Raw genomic sequence first — 19,376 nt, forward strand, 5'->3', positions numbered from 1 at the left:
ATTGTAGCATTTTCCAAGCAGAAATTTTAGCGATCAAAGAAGTTCTCTCCTGACTAAGAGAAAACGTGATATCAACTTCTGATATCCGCATCTTCTCTGATAGTTAGGCTGCTATTAAATCTCTTGACGGTGTCTCAACCAAATCTCAAACGACCCTCGATTGTCGATCATCTCTTATGGAGAGCCACAGAGACATCACGGATAATTGTAAAGCCGAAGAACGAGCTAAAAATGGAACCGTCATACCTATTTCACCTGAAAGGGAGGTATACCGAAAGCTACATGTAAACTCATGCCAAAAGAAACAGATTTTGCGATAGCAAATTCTAAGTGGCACAATTTACCAGCATAACATACAAAACTCAAATGGCCTTCACTGGACCTAAAGCGCTCTAAGGACTTGTTATCTCAAAGCAGACTTCATATTAGCTCCCTAATAGGTGTCCTTACGTGAAGTTTTATAGGCACACACGCAATACGACTTAGTGTAGCCTCAAATGACTTCTGCAGGAGCTGTATGGATGGGAAAGAAGAGGAAACAACCACTCGCCTTCTCTACAGTTGCCCTGCTCTTTCACTAAGACGCAAACTTCATCTGTGAGACTACTATTTTGATAATCCCAGTGAACTTGCTAAAAAGGATATCAAATATCTGCTTCGCTTTATTATAATAATGGTTCAACTAGTGGGAAGTAATTCTCTAGATTCATGTGGTATCACAATGGGCCTTTCCTTTTGGCCTAAGTATGTTGATTCTGAATCCGCAGCCACTATAACCTAACCTAACCTAACTAGAGTCACTTTAATGGAAGACACACATCATTCTCGTTTTCTTGAAAGGCGCTGAGACTTGCACCTTGTCAAGGCAAGTGTCAAGATAAGAAGAAGAATTGTTTTAGGTTGCTTCGAGAGATAATTTTGTGGGTGATTTTTGGTTCCGTTTGTATAGATGACATTGATCTGCCCAAAAGAATACAAGTTCAACGACATAGATGACTGGGCCATAAGGAACAAATCGACATCAACGTTTCAGACCGAAAGGTAAAAGGAAAAAGAAAAACAATACAACATTTTGTTTTGTATGGCAATTTCTTTTGCAATACGATTTTAATAACACGTATACATATTTTTATATACATGGATCATTTTTAATTTGTTTACGTCAATACGAATGCTATAAGAATATTAATTATTGTCATACGAAGAAGAAATTCTATTGCACTCTCACTCCCATTTCAACTTCTTTGCTGTGACTTCTCAGGAATCTTTCATACTCTCTCTTATGCTGAGAATCTGCTGGTGTCCAATCAATTGCCTTCGAGTAATATTCAATAATTTCTCCTGCAGATCCATCTTTTGATAAAATCATATAAGCGAAATATATTGGAATACAAATTATAGATGCGCCACAACTACACCAACCGACAGCAATGGCCCAACTTGGATAGACGACTCCATTATAGGTGACGTTTCGATTGAATACGATCGATGTGAAGAAAATTCCCTTAAAAAAAACATATGTTTATAAAAAGGGGAAATCTTAAAAAAATAAAAATTCTTACAATTAAAATCACTGGTGTAATATATTTCCAACACATTAACCATAATTTGCCGGGATATCTGCCAATCATGAAGTAAATGTCATTTGTGAAATTCTCGACTCCATAAAACCATCCGACAATCATGACTTCAATCATACAAATTAATATCACTGACACCGATGCTGAATACCAATCGAAAAGTTGTAGAATGTACATGCCACCCTGTAAGATGTATATGTCAAAATATAGAGGTGAAAACAGTGAAAGTCATTTGGTTGAATGAATTTTTTTTTCTGTTTATGAGGGGAATATAAAAAAAAGTCTAAATGATTGGCTTAGAATGATAGATTATTGTCAAAAAGAGGTTTTGGGCTAAGGTACTGACTACACTTACATATTTTTGTACTATCAAACGTTTCATAAATTTTAAATACTTATAATTATAATTTACCTGTGTAACCATAAGAATTGACATCAAAAACATTACGGAACACGATCCTAGTGTCACAATAAATTTATATTTTCTCAAACTGACACATTCATCGAGAACTGAAGAAATAATGGCTTCGATTTGGACAAACTGTGAAAATAAAAATAAAACATTTTAATATTTAACAAAATTTAGAATTTACAACCTATGAAAACTTTGGAGATTTGAAAAATTGACATTTGGATAACATTGGACAAAATGTTAAAAATAAAAAAAGAAAACTCACCACACTGTCCAAACCCAATAAAAATAGCATGGTGAAAAATAATCCCGCCCACACATGTGGAAGCGGAAGCATTGCAATAGCCTGTGGATATGTCACAAATGCTAATCCCGGTCCAGAAGTAGCCACATCTGCTACTGGAATTCCCGATTGTTCTAAGAAATATATCAAACATATTAAAAATGTCAATCAGTTTGACTTTACCACATCAATACTTACCCGATAAATAACCCAAAACTGAAAAGACCACAAAACCAGCAAAAATACTTGTGGAGCAGTTTATAATTGGAATTAGAATTGCATCGCTTTTGGCATTATTGTGGAATTTATTGAAACTTGACATATTAACAATGCCTCCCCATCCGGGTCCAAGCGAGAAGAATATTTGAATAGCTGCATCTGCCCAGACCTTTAGATCCAACAATTTAACCCATTCGGGTTTGATGTAGAAGAGGATTCCTTTCATGGCACCTGGCAGAGTAATGCCTCGAATGAAGAGAATTATCAGAATGAAGAAGGGAAAAGTAGCTGTGAAATACACAACTTTTCCAACCTTTAATAAAGATTCTTAGATTTACTATGGATGAAATGAGATTTAGTTCATACGAACCGTTTTTATTCCACCAATAATACTAAAATAGACAACTAGCCATGTGAAGACCAGACACCAAAACAATGGCCACACAATCGACCCAAGTTCATCGATTCCACTTGAGATTTTTAATAACTCCAGACTGTAAATTGAAGATAGAACCATCTAAAATGTCCCTCAAGAATAAAAATGAACATACTCACTGGAAAAATTCATCAGCTGGCGTTCGAAAACTATTTTTATCTGTATAGTTTTTCTTACTAAGCTTTAGTAATAAAAATATTAAAAAGATAATGTTTTATATTGACACATAAGTGTTTGTTTAATTACCTCAAGAACTTCAACACATCGATCTGTATTCCATGCATTATCACAAGAATCCCATGGAAGGTCTTTATTTAAAATTCTTTTAATAAACATAACAGGATATGAAATGATCACAGAATAGTAGCATGTACAAAGGAAATTCACCACAACGATCGCATATCCAGTTCCTATAAAAATTAAATTTGACATTGACAGTTAACAGGTAAGTTATCAGTTTGAACTCACCTTTAAATATGGGTGACAGTCTGAACATTTCAATACATCCTGTACTTGAAAATTGGCCTATGATGATTTCCATGAAGAATAGCGGTATACCACAGAGGAACAGCATTAAGAGGTATGGAACGAGGAAAGCACCTAAAAAAATAATTAAAATCATCAGTCACACTTTTTTGTACTCCTTTTACTTTGTGACAGAATTTTGGAAAAAAGGGGTGATGTCACTTCTTATAGGTACACAAATTAAAATTAATTTGTTGTCAAAACAATTCTTTTGGTATGAAAAAAGAAAATGTGTACAAATGGTCTTAAAAGTGCATTCAATATGAGATTAAAATTAAAGAACGAAAGTGCGAAATGAGCGAGAAATTTTGAGATCATATTGACCTTAGTGAATACGGACATGGCAGTTCTGGCATCTGACATATTTAATTATAATTAATATTTGACAGTTCGAAGACTTATATTATAGATCTATTCCCTAACTATGAAGTTATGTGTTTTTTCTCTCATATAAAATAGTCAAATCGAAAATTACGACTGAAATTCACAGAGTTAGCGCCTAAGAAAAAGAGTTAGTTGTCTAAGAAAAAGCGGTCCGGCGCGATTGTTAGAACGCAACATTGCCCTCCACGTTCTGATACTTCAAACAGAACGCTATCAGTTTTCGGCGTTCTATTGACGCAGTTCTAGAAGTCAAGGCAGATCTTTTTGCTGTGCTTTTGTAATTTGCTGCAAAAAAACAAAAAGACGTGCATCCGAAAAATTGGGTTGTTCACGCTCAACTTAACCTCAAAATTATACCACTTTTGTTTTGTGTGTGGAAAAGGGTAATTATAAATTGACAATTCGTCGCTGTTTGCGAATAGAAATAAAGCTCATGTGAGAGAAAAGTCAAAATATGCGAACATCCACAGTTCGCAATTCGCAGTTCGTATCTCATGTACAAGATGCTTTAAAGGTTTAAGTCTGTGATGTTGTTTAAATTTGAGTCTTTCGACGTCTCTAATTTGATTCTTCTTTTTAATTGATGGTTAAAAAAGAGATATGATATTAAGGGAAAAAAATAATTAAACTTCAAAATGAGCCGCTTCAAAAGATTCGAATCTGAACGACATCTTTTGATAGCATAAAACTATTAAAAACTTAAATGTTATTTTCTGGCATTTACTTCAGTCAGTTTTTTAAATAATTTGGCAACAGTAAAATTATACAACAATTTTTAAATTCAAACAAAATGTTTGCATGTCCAAAATCCTTGAAACGAAGAAATGAGAATATCACGAAGTTTTCCATTTGTAAATTTGGATTACAAAATAAGAATTGATTCTTTTCTTGGCCAATGGAATACGATGGAAATTAGACTTTTTGTTCTTTTTTTGCTGGTGGAACTAGAATTTTCTTTCAAATTTAATTTTTGTTGATGCCATTATCTACAGGAGAAAAAAAATTCAGTTACCAGAGACTGCTTCAATGTTTGTAAAAGAATTTCTTAAATATTATTTACACAATTAAACAAATCACAATCCACAAAAAATAAAACTGATAGTTAAAAATTGCAGTAGTGTTAGATAAAAAAACAATTAGGCACTATTCACATGAGCACGACCAACGAATGGACGAATATTCGTCGATTTTGACATTTCTTTCACATGAAAGTTTTTAATTCGTCGCGAATGATGTTTGACTTTGACAATTGACCAAAACAAGAATGATTTTTTTAGGTTAACTACGCGCGATTATTTAATTCGTTGCGAGTGTGGATAATGTGGAACGCGAATAAAGTTTGACAGTTCGTACCAACTACAATTTTTTTCGCTACGAATTAAATTATTAAAATTTATTAACATATGATATAGAAAAGTAAAGGTATGCATCATAAATAATCAAATAGAAACTATATTGCTATCGTTTTGTTAAGAATTTGTGTGGAAATATGTCTTCAAACGTATATAAACTCACATTTTGTAATCTATTTGCCGTTCGTTGGTCGCGCTCATGTAAATACTGCTTTTGAAAATAAAGGGCTGCAAACTTATCTTTTCCATCGAAAGCAAAAAATAAATTGATTTATTTTTCTAAATGCCCACATTTCCCTCAGTCTTTAAATAAATTGTTAAATTTTCAATTTCTAGTATATGATAATCCTGAAAGCATTGGATAATAAAAATATTGAAAATAAATTTAAAAAAGCACTTTTGACCCCGACGTGATTTGAACACGCAACCTTCTGATCTGGAGTCAGACGCGCTACCGTTGCGCCACGGAGTCACTTGAAATTACGTGATTTTAATGTTTATTTGAGTTAAATATAAGTTATTAAGATATTAAAATAATTTTTGGAAATTTAGACTTATATATCGGAATTTTCGAATATCACAGCGTTGTTAAGTTAGATTGGAGTTTTATTTTAAACATTTTCTTAGTTTCTGAGAAGTTGTAAAAAGTAGTCGCCACATGTGGTCTTTATCAGGGCCCAGGGGATGGAATCGGCTAGGGTGATGTGGTTTTCTATGGGTTAATTAAATTTATTTTTGATCCAGATCTGTCAAAACACAATTTTCAATTGATTACATTTTTATATTTTAAATCAAAACTTCGGATCTGGATCTTTCGGCAGATTTAACCCTTGCACCAATGGTAATACAATTTTTAGAAAATGTTAAGCTGGTAATTTGACAGCTTAACTGTAACCGTTACGTACACGAAGTTACCCTAATACACCTAATTTGGTACTAATTTGTTTGCTATCTAAAAGGAACCGCTTTAGAATTTCACCAAATGGTAATAATAAATTTTAATCATAAATTGTTCAATCGAATCGAATTGAACGGAAAGCTCATTGATAGTTTATTTGACTATCAAAAATAGTCACTTATCGGCTTAACCGATTCCACCCTAGATTTAAGAAAATATCGTTATTTTTAAAAGTTTAAAATTCTTCTTCTTGGTATAGTTATCATAGGCAGATAAAGGGTATGAAGAATGGAAATTAAGTCTCGTCTGGCAATGCACGATATGTCTCATATTAATTAAAGAAAATCGAAGAGCATGTACTTGCCTAATCTAAATTATAAATCCTAAACCTTAGTGAATTATAATTAGTCTACTCAAAATAAAGTTTTTTCTTTGGGATGGTTCGCAGATCAATGAAAGTTACGACAGACAGGTGTTACAGAAAGCATTGTGGAACAATTCCGAAAATTCCCCGAAATGTCGGTGTTTTATTTTTGAATTGGGTCCGATTTGTCAAATTGAAAATTTTGACATTTCTCGGGGTTTCAGCTCCCTATAGAGTCGAAATAAAAGATTTTTTAGAAAGATGTCTTTTTAGAAAGATTTCGTCGTCTATAGCTCAAGAACCAGAAGAGATATCGACTTCAAATAAATTTTGTTTTACAGACAATGCAGAAAAATGTAGAAAAGGCTCTCAAGAAAACCAATGACGCTGAAGACTTGAATTAAATTTTACATTATATATTGTAACGTGATACCAAACCAGTAAAATTTTGTAACAAAATCCAATTAATGTTTTTTTTTTTATAAATCGAAAAAAAAAACGAATACAAAATGATTTCATCGCAAAAACAATTGTGTGCAACGCGAAAAAACGTTTTTAACATCTAGTACAATTTTGAGAAAAATCAAATTGACAGTTTTTTATGACGAATAAAAAAATAAAAAAAACATTACTCAAAGTTGGTAAAAACTGAATTTCGACTCAAATATCTTTTCAAAAACTTGAGATTATGGCCTTAAACTTATTTTATCTTATAAGAAATATTGTTTTCAATATTCGGACAAATTTTGAGAAAAATCAAAATTACAGGTTTTTTTTACAAACAAACTTAACCTAAACAAAAAATTGATAAAAGTTTTTAAAAATTGATTTTCGACTCAAATATATTTACAAAACTTTGAGATACTAGCTTTAAACTACTTCTATCTTTTAAAAAATATTGTTGTCGTCAACATTCAGTAAAATTTTGAGAAAAATCTAAATAACAGTTTTTTACAAAAAATAAAAACTATTATATTAAAACTTGGTAAAAATTTACTTTCGACTCAAATAGCTTTTCAAAAATTAAAAATATAGTCTTCAAACTTTTTATTTCACAGAAAATATTGTTTTCGATATTCAGTAGTTTTTTTTTTTATATAAATCAAACAGTCCGTTTTTTCATAAAAAATAAAATCTACAAAAAAAAGTACACAAAATTTGGTAAAAATTGATGTTCGCTTCTTGATATCTCTCAAAATAATTACATTTATCCAATTTATAAAAATTTAAGAAATGCTACTAAAATTGGTAAAAATTTGCTTTCGACTAAAAATATGAAAAATATTGTTGGTAATTTAAAAATTTGTAAGAATAATCAACTGACAACTTTTTTTAGCCCAACACGACAAATCGATGGGAAATTATCAGTGTGGGTCGCATCCCAGCCTCTTCTTTTTAATTGATATAAAATTGATACAAGATGACTTTACTTCGGAAAAATTTCTACAAAGCTGAGATTTAGTGGAGATCTTCATTTGGATTCCCTAAAAAGTCAAGGAATCAAGTAAACTTTTCTGCAAATTAGTCGAAAACTTTAGATTTTTTTTTCAAAAGAGTTGTTAAACGTGTAACTTATGTAACTTTAGGTAGCAAAATATTCAGACACTTTTTTACTTAAAAATATAATAAAATCAACAATCAAAAGTTTTAGAGTATGGTACGGCCAGGGAAACAAAACTTAATTAGTTTACATTTTATTTAATAACTATACCAGAAAGTTATTATTTCACAAAATCATCAGAGAATAACATGACATATTAATGAAGTGTGTAAATCAATTTTTTTTTTTAAGTTCTAGCGGTCCAAGCTTTATTTTATCGCCAAGATCTTTAAAATCTTTAAAAACTATTGTGTTTTTGTAGTTAATTTTTTGTTATTGTTTTGAAAACTACTTAGGTAAAAGTCGATGTTTGTATTATTATTTTTTCTAAGCTATACATGGTTTTGCACTTGTTATGGGTTTTGTTTTTATCCTATAATACCCCGTTTTCCTTTTGAATGTTAATACTTTTTCAGAAGATATCACCCCTAATACAAGTTGAAAGATCAGTAGTTAGTTGATTAATACTAAAATTCGGCCTTTCAAGAATTCATTTATAATTAAATAATCAACGTTTAATTGATAACTAAGCAAATACATCTTGCTTTTATTTACAACATTCTGGAACATTTTTAATTTTTTAAACTCTTCGAAAAAGTGAGATTTCAATGGTAAAGATAGTAGACATGTGATTTATTAAGATAATTCACCCATTAGCTCTAAAGCAGAATTCTGGAATTTGAGTTACCTTACCAAATTAATAGTTTCATTTTAATTCTAGAAAAAATATGTCTTATTTATTTACATTTTATATCATAAACACATAAATAGCGTGTTTATGATATAAAATGAAAAGAGAGTGAACAAATGTGCCCTTGTCTGAGAATTATAAATTATGTACAAACCTTATAAACAAATGTTTGTAATCGATGATTAAATATTATTTATGGGTTTTGAAAGCTGTATTTTTTTAAAATTTAAATAATTGGGTCACTTGGCCAATTATATGTTTCACCAACTTCTACAAGTATTTAAGTTCCCTTAAGATGTTGCAACCAAAGTTTTTTTTACTGAAAGCTTCAAAATGTTTTTTGACATACACATTTTGAGATATAGGGGCAGTTTCTGTATTTTTGATCTCTTTTCTTACTTCTTAATTGCTTTTTTTTTAAGGGATGTAAGAAATATTTGTTTATGTAAGAAATGTCTATGCTGCGAAACTTATCCTAAAGTTAAAGTACCTTTGACGGAATTGCTCCAAATTAATAAATATTTTTTCTTGAATCTTAAACAAAAGTATCCAAGTTGGAATACATTTCTTTTAAGAATTTCCAGCCTTTAAAAACTTACCACCTCCGCTGCGATAGCATAGGTAAGGAAATCTCCAAACATTTCCTATGCCCACAGCATATCCAATACAGGACAGCAGAAATTCTGTTTTCGAAGCCCATTTACCGCGATTTACGTCATGTTCGAATCGCTCATGGACATCATTTTCAGCACCGCTTCCATCACCTGCATACATCAGTTTATCCCTATTTCTGATGTCAGTGCTACTTGTCATGGTGCCTTAAAAATTTTACAAAACTTTCTATCTGCACTTGCACGAAATTTATTTTTATTATTTTTTGTACTTCTTCTAAGACTTGCCACAATAAATCAAATTTATTAATCAAGAGTATAAGAAGGGAAAATCACATGTAATATTAAAATTAAACTTATTTTAACTTAATAATGGTGCTAAAATAGTTTTTAGCTTTATTTTATATCTTCGAAAATGCAGTTTTTATTAACCGAAAATATATTGCCTTAAGGATCGCCATACACATCGCGTTATCACTGGAGCATCCAGAAGAGATTAGCTCCCTAGAACGACCGATCGGTTTGTGTTGATGATGACTTGTGAATCAATTCTTCCAACTAGAACCGCAATAAAACGTTCCTATATTCAATTTGTTAAAGGTTATAGTTGTAAGCCACTTAACTAGGTAGGTAGGTATGTCGTTTGTCCCGAGTCAGCTAGATGTATAGGTACTTAAACAAAAAAGAAAAATAATATACTTTGTCGTATATGCGATAAGTAGTAACGATAAGGTGTTTCAGTTTTTAAAAAATGTGCAAAAAAAAGAAGTGCACTCTAAATTTGGAAATTAAAACTACCTAACTATCGAAGAGATGTACTTATGTAAGTTTTCTAAATAAGTATAAGCTAAATAAGTTATGTCTGAATTTCTTAAACCTAGTGAAGTGTCAAAAGTGACAGCCGAATGTTGGGAGGGTCGACACATAAATAATGAAATAATTATATCAACGACACGAAGATAAATGTCAAAGTGTAAATAAGTGTCCACAAAATTACATCTGTGCAAAGTCACAGATTTGACGTTTATTAACTAAAAGCTTAGATATTTTCCTTTAATAACTATGAGGGTTTAAGATAAAAATAATTATTCAAACAAATCCGAACCAACTTTTCAAAGCTATTTTAGAAGCACTTGATTTGTATTTCTTGTTTGAATAACATATCTAAAACGTCAATTTTGTTTTTTGACAGATCTCGTAATGTTAAACCAATCTGGTTTTACACTGAGTGAAGACTAACAAGCCAAGCTAGTTTAGGTTCTTAAAAAATCAGACTCAGATTATTGTTTATCTGTCTTAACTCTCTTCTTTATTGATTTGATAAAATAAATATTTGTATGTTTAGAACACCCTGTATTAAATATCACTTAAATGTAACATAGATCGGACGATGCTGGTTAATTGGACAATTTTTGACACTACACCAGTATGGTGGGAGTTAAAAGGAGGAATAGAAGCTTCTTAAACATTATTCTCAGCTTGATTCCTTAAGTGCGTAATCATAGTCATAGGTTTAAGTTTGATCTAATCAAAGCTTAAATTTTCTTTCTACATAATATTCTTATGGACATTTATATATTTGTTTTCGTTTTTACTAGGGTGAGCCTATGAGATGCAAAAATAAGAAAAAATTCCATAAAAATTCAATTAACGCAGAGAAGCTAAAAATATAAACTCATTGCAAACTTACAATACACCTTCCATAGAACCATCTATTCTAAATTGTATAGTTTTTATTTAGGTACATTATTTGTTAATAAGGAAATTGCATTGCGCTAAATGATTAGTGCAGTAGTTAAGTTGTGATTTAAATGAACCATCATATCCAAGGGGATGGATAGAAAAATAAAAACCATCATTACCTCGATGGATTTTGTTTTGTGTTTGATGTAAACTAACAATTGTTTAGCATTTCAAAAACCTATAGGCCGTTCGTTTAAATTCCAACGTTGTCGCATCATAATCGACAAAATCTCAATGATGAGGTGCAAATAAAATGAGAACAAAGGAAATAGCTATTTGTGTCTAGGTAGGCATTTTAAGATATTAGATTGATTTAATTACATTCGCTCCAAAAGCCTTAACAAACAGTCCTCAAAATTTATAATACCGTTAATCTTCAAAATCGAATTTGAATTTTGAGAATTTCATTAAATATTACATTAAACTAACAAAATTAAGTAAGTGACATTTATTTTAAGAATAATCACCGACTCCAAGTGACATTTATTTCTGTCACATGAAGAATGACACCCTGTAATTAGTGTAATGACCCAATAAAAATAATAATGCAGAAACAGTGAAAAATAACAGCAGTAAAAAAATGCAAGCACGTATAAGGAAAAGAGAGGTAAAAAAAGTACGTATGTCAGAGCACAGTAAGTGACATTTACCTTTCTTTACTCTTTTTTATTTTAATAGGGTCCGGACTTATTTAACGTCATTACTATAGGCATAACACAAATATTGAAGTTCTAATATGAAAAGTTTTTAAATAATTTTATGCATATAATTATAGAGTAGCTGTTTTGGCACTGAGAGCTGCTGAATTTTCTTTTCATGTGTAAGGCTTGGTGCCAGCCAAAATCTGGACAAAGTTTTGACTTTGTAAAACAATTTTCTTCCTATATTCTCATAATTCTTCGTGACTTCTCTGTTTAGGTCAAAAAACGCACGCACTAATATCTCCGAAATTGGTCATAATAAGAGTATTGACGCCTTTAGGCACTTCGGACCATAGTGTCACCTCTGGCCATTTCTCGTATCGCAGAAATCCAGTGAGAGAAAGAGCTTTAAAGGGAAGTGTTTGATAGTACGAGAAAGCCAACTACGAATTAAAACCTTTATCGGGAATAGGGCTAAAAGAATCAAACACAAGGCTAAGTTATGGTTCGATTGGAGCTGCAAAGAGATTATCAAGGAAAAAGAGGTAAGCTTCCAGTTTCTTAGAGTCATCTCAATTGAGGAGAACCGATAAATATATAAGCAAACCAGGAAGGCCTGCAGCGCCTATATTTGAAAGTCCAAATTTGTGCATAACCCAAAACTACACCAACAAATTCTACAAAGCCAGTAGTAAGATTTTTTGTCATTCTGTTCTGTTTACGAGCTAGTTTGTCAAAATATCACCTTATCTGATAGTGCCATGCCTCCCTCAGTTCCTAAGCCCCTTAATGATTATATGGGTCAAATTTGTTTCCATACTCGTATTAATGCGAGAGACCTAAAACATCTCAAAATACATAAATCTGCTGGTACGTATGATGTCCCGATTTTATTCTGAACATTTTTCTACGCTTTTCCATTTATCCTATTCTTCTACAATTTTAAGTAAAAGCAAATCTTCTTCTGCCTCTAATTATCGACAGATAGTACTAACGTCCCTTCTTTCCAGGGTTGGCGGAACGCTGATTAACTATCAGCTTAATAAATATGTTGAGGAACGAAAGCTTCTGAATGACCGACAATACGGTTTTCGAGTGACGATCTCATTATTCATCACCAAACAGTGGAACAAAGCATGTAAGCAAATAAGATTATTACATTTGATATTTCAAATTCATTTGACAATGACTGAAATTTTGCCCTCTTATCGAAAATATGTGCTTTTGTTGGCGACGAGTCCCTTGTTCGAAGCGTCCAATACAAGTTTAAGTATAAATACATATAAATACATGAGTACACATTTTGGTGTACCCCAGGTATCTGTTTGGTTGCCGATACTTTTTCATATTTTTACCAATGGTTTCTTGTATGCAACTTTTAATGTAAATAATTTTTTCGCTGACGAAACTACTCTTTGTTTTTCATTTTTGTTTCCAGACTCGCATTTCTTCTCTATGGAATAACAACGATAAAATATTATAAGCTCATTAAAACTTTACAGAGAATTTTACAATGGGAAATAAGAAACTGCTGGATTTTAAAGACTTATTTTTTAGTCGTACTACGCGAATGTGGAATATCTTGCCATGTTTTATATTTCTCTGTCAGTGCAATGTTCAAGAACTCAAAATCATTGTACACTTCTTTTCTAACCCATCCCTCTTTCCTAATGATCACATTGTTCAAATCAAATGGCCTCATGGTAAGGTTGTAGTACCATATTCTTTTCATGAAATTTTCAATGAACAATGAGCTGGTTGTGAAGCATTGGCATATACCTTATTTTTTAAATAACCTTCAAGAAAAAAGTCCAAAAAATGTACACTGTACACTGTTTGATAGGAGTATTTTGACTATCATGTTCAGAAACTGTTCTTATAGCTTTTTTTTTTAATATTCTTTGTTTTTATTGAAAACTTTTGTACACTTCAGTTAAGTTCTTTCCCAAATCTTCCCCTAACAGGCGGAGCCCAATTATTTAATACACTTTGTATAAAATATCAGTGCGGTCTTGCAAAAAGACGGAAGTAATCTCAAAAGACGACTATTTTCTTCTCGCTAAATTCAATATTCAAACGGTAAGTAGGTGTAGCCGGTCTCGGTATACATATCTGACATAATTTTTCTGAGTTTATTTATTATTTTGTTTTGTCGTGCGTAGCGTCCCTTTCTGCGAACATCGCATCGAGATTGTTTTCATAAAATACTCGGAGTGCTAACAATTTCTTTTGATATTCCAATTATTTTTAAGAAACAAATTTAATTTGGTGGGTTTAGTGAATGAAGATTAATTTATAGAATGGTGTATGAAACGTCATACGACACGGGTTTAAGACCCTTTAATCATGACAAAACTCGCGGTAAATGGTCATCGCCGAAAGATTTTCTATTTGCATGCTTAGGTCATGCTTTCAAACTTGACGCCATATTTATATTTCCGGTAGTTTTGTTGAGAGATGTTGGAAGTAAGTATAAATTCTTATGTCATAAACGAGTACCTGCTTATCTATTTTAAAATCATATAGATATTAAATGAATTTAAAATATTTTATAAACATTACAAAAACAATTTAATTTGATGATAAACAAAAATAAATTATTTTTCGCTGGACACTAGAAACGAAATAATTAAAATGTTGATTTGCATTATCCCAAACAAAAAAGAATAGAAACACAAAAGAATGTTTTTTGTATTTGTTTTTCAAAAATAGATTTCTTAAAGTTTCAAATTGATTATATTTTCTACTAGACGATTTTTTTTGGAAATAATTTATTTCGCTCGTGGACGCGACGCTTGACCTTTGGTAATGGTCTAGATTTATATTGTGACGTTTCATTCAATGACCAGAAAATGTCTATTTTAGCAAATGGTGCATGTGTCTTATTTACTTTAAAAATCAATACCGGTATTATACTCAAAAATGATTTATAAGTATTTTCTTTTATAAAGTAAGGTAAATAAATAAATATTGTGAGACCAAATATTCTTATCAGTTTTATCAATAGATTAATATACATACGTTCTGTGCTCTGCTTTTAAAATAGTTCTTTTGTTTATTAATACATTGTTTCGGATTAATTCATCGATTTTTACTTAACTTTCTAGTAATTTTTTTCAATATAAACATTTTTTTTAAGTTGAAAAATTTCACAAGTACAAAATTAACGAATGATTAAAAGTCTTGACAAAAATACAATAAAACCGAGGATATTGAATAAAATGATGATGCTAAAATACTGATCTCCTAAGAACAAGCTGTTAAAAATGTCAATTTCAGAAATGTTTTTAAGTATCATGCCTTTCAGAATTAAGTCCGCATTACTTTCGAAATATTACTGCTCAAATATATTATAAAAACACATCTTTCTCTATTTCCATTCATTAGTTATAATCATATCTTAATCTGCCAGCGGTCAAATTATTTCATCGTTATTATTCACGTTATAAGCTTTCTATTTAAGCTTTAAATGTTCGGACTTGTCAAAAACTATAGAAAAACGTCTGTATTGGCTTAAACTTCAAAATTATTATTATTGAAAGTTCTTTAAATGACGTTTAGAAATGTATTACACAAAATATCAGGTAGAAATTCTTAAAGTCCCAAAGTTATCGCACTGCATTACAGTTCACTTTTTTACTTGCGACATATAAGAACTAACGTGTGTTTTTTTAAAGGTGTGCTTTTCAATTTTTGTTGTTGACAGCTGTCACTTTATGATCAGTTTAGTCTGCATTTTATATATATACTACTGAACAAAGTTTGAAAATAGTGCAAGTTTATTATCAAAATAATGATTTGGTTTATTGAAGGTACTTTTGCTGATGGCATTATTGTCCGTTAGTAAGCCTGTGGCCTAGCATCCAAGAATGTGCGATCTAACACGGTTCTCCAATTTTGTGTGGGGTTATGTAAAGTCACAATTGAACCCTATACAAGGCAAGTTTTGTATTCGTCGAAAATTTCGAACTCGAGATTTAAAAAAAACGTCGTTTTTCGGGGATTCCACCTTGCCTTTTCGTTTGCCTTTACTTACTTCTCCAACCAAAGCCATTGGGTCAATTGAGCTCAAACTTTGAAAATTAAAGTTAAGAGTAGGTTGCTCTATTCATGAAGATGTAAAATAGTGATTATGTCAAGTAGCCATCAATAACGCTTGTCTACAAAATGTTAATATACAATACATTTTTTAAGGAATCTAAGTCGTCTCGAATTCGAATTTCATCTATGTACGAGTATGTATGTATATCAGGTTTTCAAAATATGTACCTTCAAATATTTTAAAAGCAACCAAAAACAGTCTTTGTAAGCCTTAAGTAAATCACGATTAAGTTCTTCACAATAAATTGTTTGATGATTTTTAGTTTCTGAAAATTCTCATTAGTTATGGGTTTTGCATTTGACTCTCAAGGTTTAAAAGCGAGTAAGAGAGTTTAATTTGTTACGTTTGGTGTGGTGTTGAAGCTGAAAAGTTGTAGTTTTATTCTACTAAAAAATAAATTAACTTTCTCTTTAGTTCATTTTTTGATTCAAATGATAAAATCGTTTTCAATGAACAGCTGATAGTTGATTTCAAATTTTGGAACAAATTCTTTCCAATAAATCGTAACTTTCAATGATCAATTCTAACCTGAAATGGTTGATTCTAATCGGGAAGTACTTGATTCCAGTCAGAGAATTTTTAAAGGAAACTTTAACCAACCAGTCGAAATAATTCAATGATGAAAACAAACGATAGCTGACCCCTAAATGAAGTTTTGGGAAACATTGAATTTAATGGTGGTGCTTTAAAAAATTAAGTTTTGGAACTAACTTTTAGTGCTCATTTCGAATTTAAAGTTCAAAATTGTTTTTATATTTATCCAAAATATTTAAAAAACCTTGCAGACTAGTGTATTTACAAGTAAAACGCAAATAACTCAAATCATATAATAAAATGCTTACGAAGCTTTGCCAAAAAAACGATTCGCAGTAGTGCGGTTTTTATATTTGAAACTTGATACAATTAAATACTTGCCAGAATAATTTATTAAAAATTCCAAAAAATATCGAAATTAAGACCATTGGTGAAATCGGGTGCCTACCAAAATCAAGAAAATACGTCTGTGTAAGGTGATAGTCGATTTCAGAGTTTTAACCAAACAGTTTGACATAAAATAAAAATTTATCGAAGGGGGTTTGTTCGTAGACTGCTACATTAATATGTGGTATTGAAACGAGCTTAAAGCTCGCCTGTTGCTGAACTATTCAGTTCTTTATTGTTTAAGACGAATCAAACTATCTCCCTGCACTTCATAAGAAACATCGAAACACCATTTGCATTTTAGAAAGTGCTGTCAAACTTAATCATTTTTAAACTTCTTTGTGCGGTGGAAATACCAAAAAGATTTATTTAATCCAAACTGAGATAAACCTAGTGGAAACATAGTAAAACTTAACTATCTTTTCTATTCTTTCAAAATTAGCCCAGTTAGTCCATTTTCACACAAACAAAACTAAATAATATCAACAGTAACAGATTGATTTTTTTTTGTCGCCAATGGAAAACACATGAATCCAAATGCACAACTACTCAACGAATACTGCCATCGAGATACGAATGCAATATCAATCGTATACACATTTGAGAACGGAATCACATAAGATCCATTCGAGACTCATATAAATGTCAAACAACCATCCGTAGTAAAATTCTGCTTTAACTTTTATCGGTAGTATTCATACTGCGGATATTGTTTTTGTTATTCGTGTAAAATCCTACTAAACTATTGATAGATTTTCCAACAAAACACAGGTTTGATTGTATTCTTTTCTCAATTTCAGTTTACGCACTGATTCCATACCTGATAACATTAGGTTTGTGTGTCATACCTTTAGTTTTTATGCAGTCTTTCTTGGGACAATTTTCAAGCTCTGGATTTATATCGGTCTTCCGTATTTCACCACTTTTTAAAGGTTTGTATTTTTCTTATGTTGGCTTTAGAAATCTTATAATTTCACATAATTTTACAAAAATTTCTAGGCATTGGATATGTGTCACTAGCAATTAATTTAACAAGCCTAACCTACTATGCTGTACTTGGAGCTATACCACTTTACTATTTACTCCACACTTTTAATCCCATAATTCCATGGAGTTGTGAAGGTTTTAAAAGTTGGGTGTATAAAGGTGTAAATAAAAGTCAAGGTGAATATGAAAGTGTAAGTTAAAAATGAAGATATTATATAAAAGGTGTTCCAGTAGAAGGCTTCATTTTGATCTTAAGAAAACAAGTATTTTTTAGGGGATATCAAAGGATGTTTATTTCACTGAAAGGGGAAAAATATTTCCTCATGAATGAAAAACCATCCACATTTGCTTTTACTAGCCAAATGACAAAAGATGAAAGCTGAAAAAGTGATAGCTGTCAAAATAGTGGTCTATTCACATTGGAACATCTTGTTAGAATACTTCAAGTAAAATTACGATATTTAATTTAAGTTTATTCTAGATTTGCAATTACAATCACACTCAAAGTGACTATCGAGTTATGGTGGAAGTTCCATCGGTGGATTTCTTTAGGTAAGATTTTTATAAATCAATAAAATACAATATTGGTTTAGATTTTCTTATAATTTTTACGTAGCAATAAAATGCATATAATGACAATGTACCGGCGGCCACATCCTGAGTTTAGATTTTCATTGCTTTTGATGTTATGCACATTTGTAATTTGGGGCATAATTGCCATCATAGCTACAAGATCCATTGAATCGGTAAGGAAATCATACTTTTTTTTAAAGAATTCACGTTTTCCAAAAAATTATTTTCTTTTTTGTAGATTGGAAAATTTCTGCGTTACTCCTGCATCACAGTTTTAGGAATTATGGGACTTTGTTTGCTGCGTTTTTTATTTCTTCCAGGAGTATTTCATTCTGTAAAAACTACATTACACCCAAATGTTATTATGGGAGACACATTTCTATTTGTGCCAATGGTAGCTTTTGCTGCCCTTGGACCTGGATGGGGTTCTATTCTAACCATGGCAAGCTATAATAAATTCGATACGAATATATTTCGTTATAGTTGGTTATTGTGTTTTGCCCAAATTGGATTCGTTTTGGGTTTGGCTTTTATGTCGATATTTATAATGAAGTTTATGACAAGTAACCGTTTTTCGACAGATCTATGAACGGTATAAACGTTAAATACTGTTTTTTTTTTTTCTGACAGGGCAAGATCCAGAAATTATTTTGTTTGATTCTCCTCATTCACAATGGATGGAATTTTTAACTATACCAACTGGACTAACGTATTTGGAATTTCCTCACATTTGGTCAATATTATTTTTTGGAATGTTAATTCTTGGATGTTTGAATCTGCTGGTAAATGGAATTTAAAAAATGAATACCAAAAATTGATCAGAAAAAGAGAGTGTATCTAATCGTGGAGTTTAGATTGTTCAATTAATTTCAGTTTTGACATCTCTTTTCGATGAATTTGAAATTTTGCGAGGTCTTAAAAAGGGACTGACTTTGGCTTTAATCGGAACTCTGTCTTTAACTTCTATTTTCTTTTGTTCAAATGTAAGTTAGTCATAATTCTATTTCTATTTCTAATAACTCCAAGATGTCAGCTGTCAAAACATTTTGAAAAT

At 31.2% G+C, this 19,376-nt stretch overlaps 2 protein-coding genes and 1 non-coding gene across 3 annotated transcripts in view; 1 reads left to right on the forward strand and 2 right to left on the reverse strand.

The window, feature by feature from the left end:
• Positions 1–1,070: 1,070 nt before the first annotated feature.
• LOC129950134 (sodium- and chloride-dependent glycine transporter 1) lies at positions 1,071–9,904 on the reverse strand. Its single transcript, XM_056061968.1, has 10 exons — positions 9,344–9,904; positions 3,399–3,530; positions 3,177–3,340; positions 3,050–3,111; positions 2,865–2,988; positions 2,474–2,807; positions 2,258–2,409; positions 1,993–2,121; positions 1,563–1,763; positions 1,071–1,504 (listed from the first exon to the last, which is right to left on the reverse strand). Exons 1-10 carry the CDS (start codon positions 9,555–9,557, stop codon positions 1,214–1,216), a joined length of 1,803 nt encoding a protein of 600 aa, XP_055917943.1. The 5' UTR covers positions 9,558–9,904; the 3' UTR covers positions 1,071–1,213.
• Trnaw-cca (transfer RNA tryptophan (anticodon CCA)) lies at positions 5,592–5,663 on the reverse strand. Its single transcript has one exon. It is a non-coding gene; the product is annotated as a tRNA-Trp (tRNA).
• A 3,924-nt stretch (positions 9,905–13,828) lies between the features above and the next one.
• Positions 13,829–19,376, forward strand: part of LOC129950780 (uncharacterized) — a 40,627-nt gene continuing 35,079 nt past the window's right edge. Inside the window, exons 1-8 of the mRNA XM_056062697.1 lie at positions 13,829–14,205; positions 17,563–17,694; positions 17,762–17,940; positions 18,231–18,301; positions 18,366–18,495; positions 18,561–18,885; positions 18,953–19,104; positions 19,177–19,305. Coding sequence (XP_055918672.1) covers positions 14,040–14,205; positions 17,563–17,694; positions 17,762–17,940; positions 18,231–18,301; positions 18,366–18,495; positions 18,561–18,885; positions 18,953–19,104; positions 19,177–19,305 — 1,284 coding nt within the window. The 5' untranslated portion in view covers positions 13,829–14,039. The remainder of the gene's footprint in view (positions 14,206–17,562; positions 17,695–17,761; positions 17,941–18,230; positions 18,302–18,365; positions 18,496–18,560; positions 18,886–18,952; positions 19,105–19,176; positions 19,306–19,376) is intronic.

The sequence above is a fragment of the Eupeodes corollae genome, chromosome 3 (genome assembly GCF_945859685.1).
Source record: "Eupeodes corollae chromosome 3, idEupCoro1.1, whole genome shotgun sequence".
NCBI classification, from domain to species: domain Eukaryota; kingdom Metazoa; phylum Arthropoda; class Insecta; order Diptera; family Syrphidae; genus Eupeodes; species Eupeodes corollae.

Coding starts and splice junctions, on each gene's coding strand:
- LOC129950134 (XM_056061968.1), bottom strand. CDS start 9,557: ATGACAAGTAGCACTGACATCAGAAATAGGGATAAACTGATGTATGCA. Junction 3,341..3,398: donor ACTGTCACCCATATTTAAAG/GTGAGTTCAAAC, acceptor TAATTTTTATAG/GAACTGGATATGCGATCGTT. Junction 2,122..2,257: donor TATTGGGTTTGGACAGTGTG/GTGAGTTTTCTT, acceptor TTATTTTCACAG/TTTGTCCAAATCGAAGCCAT.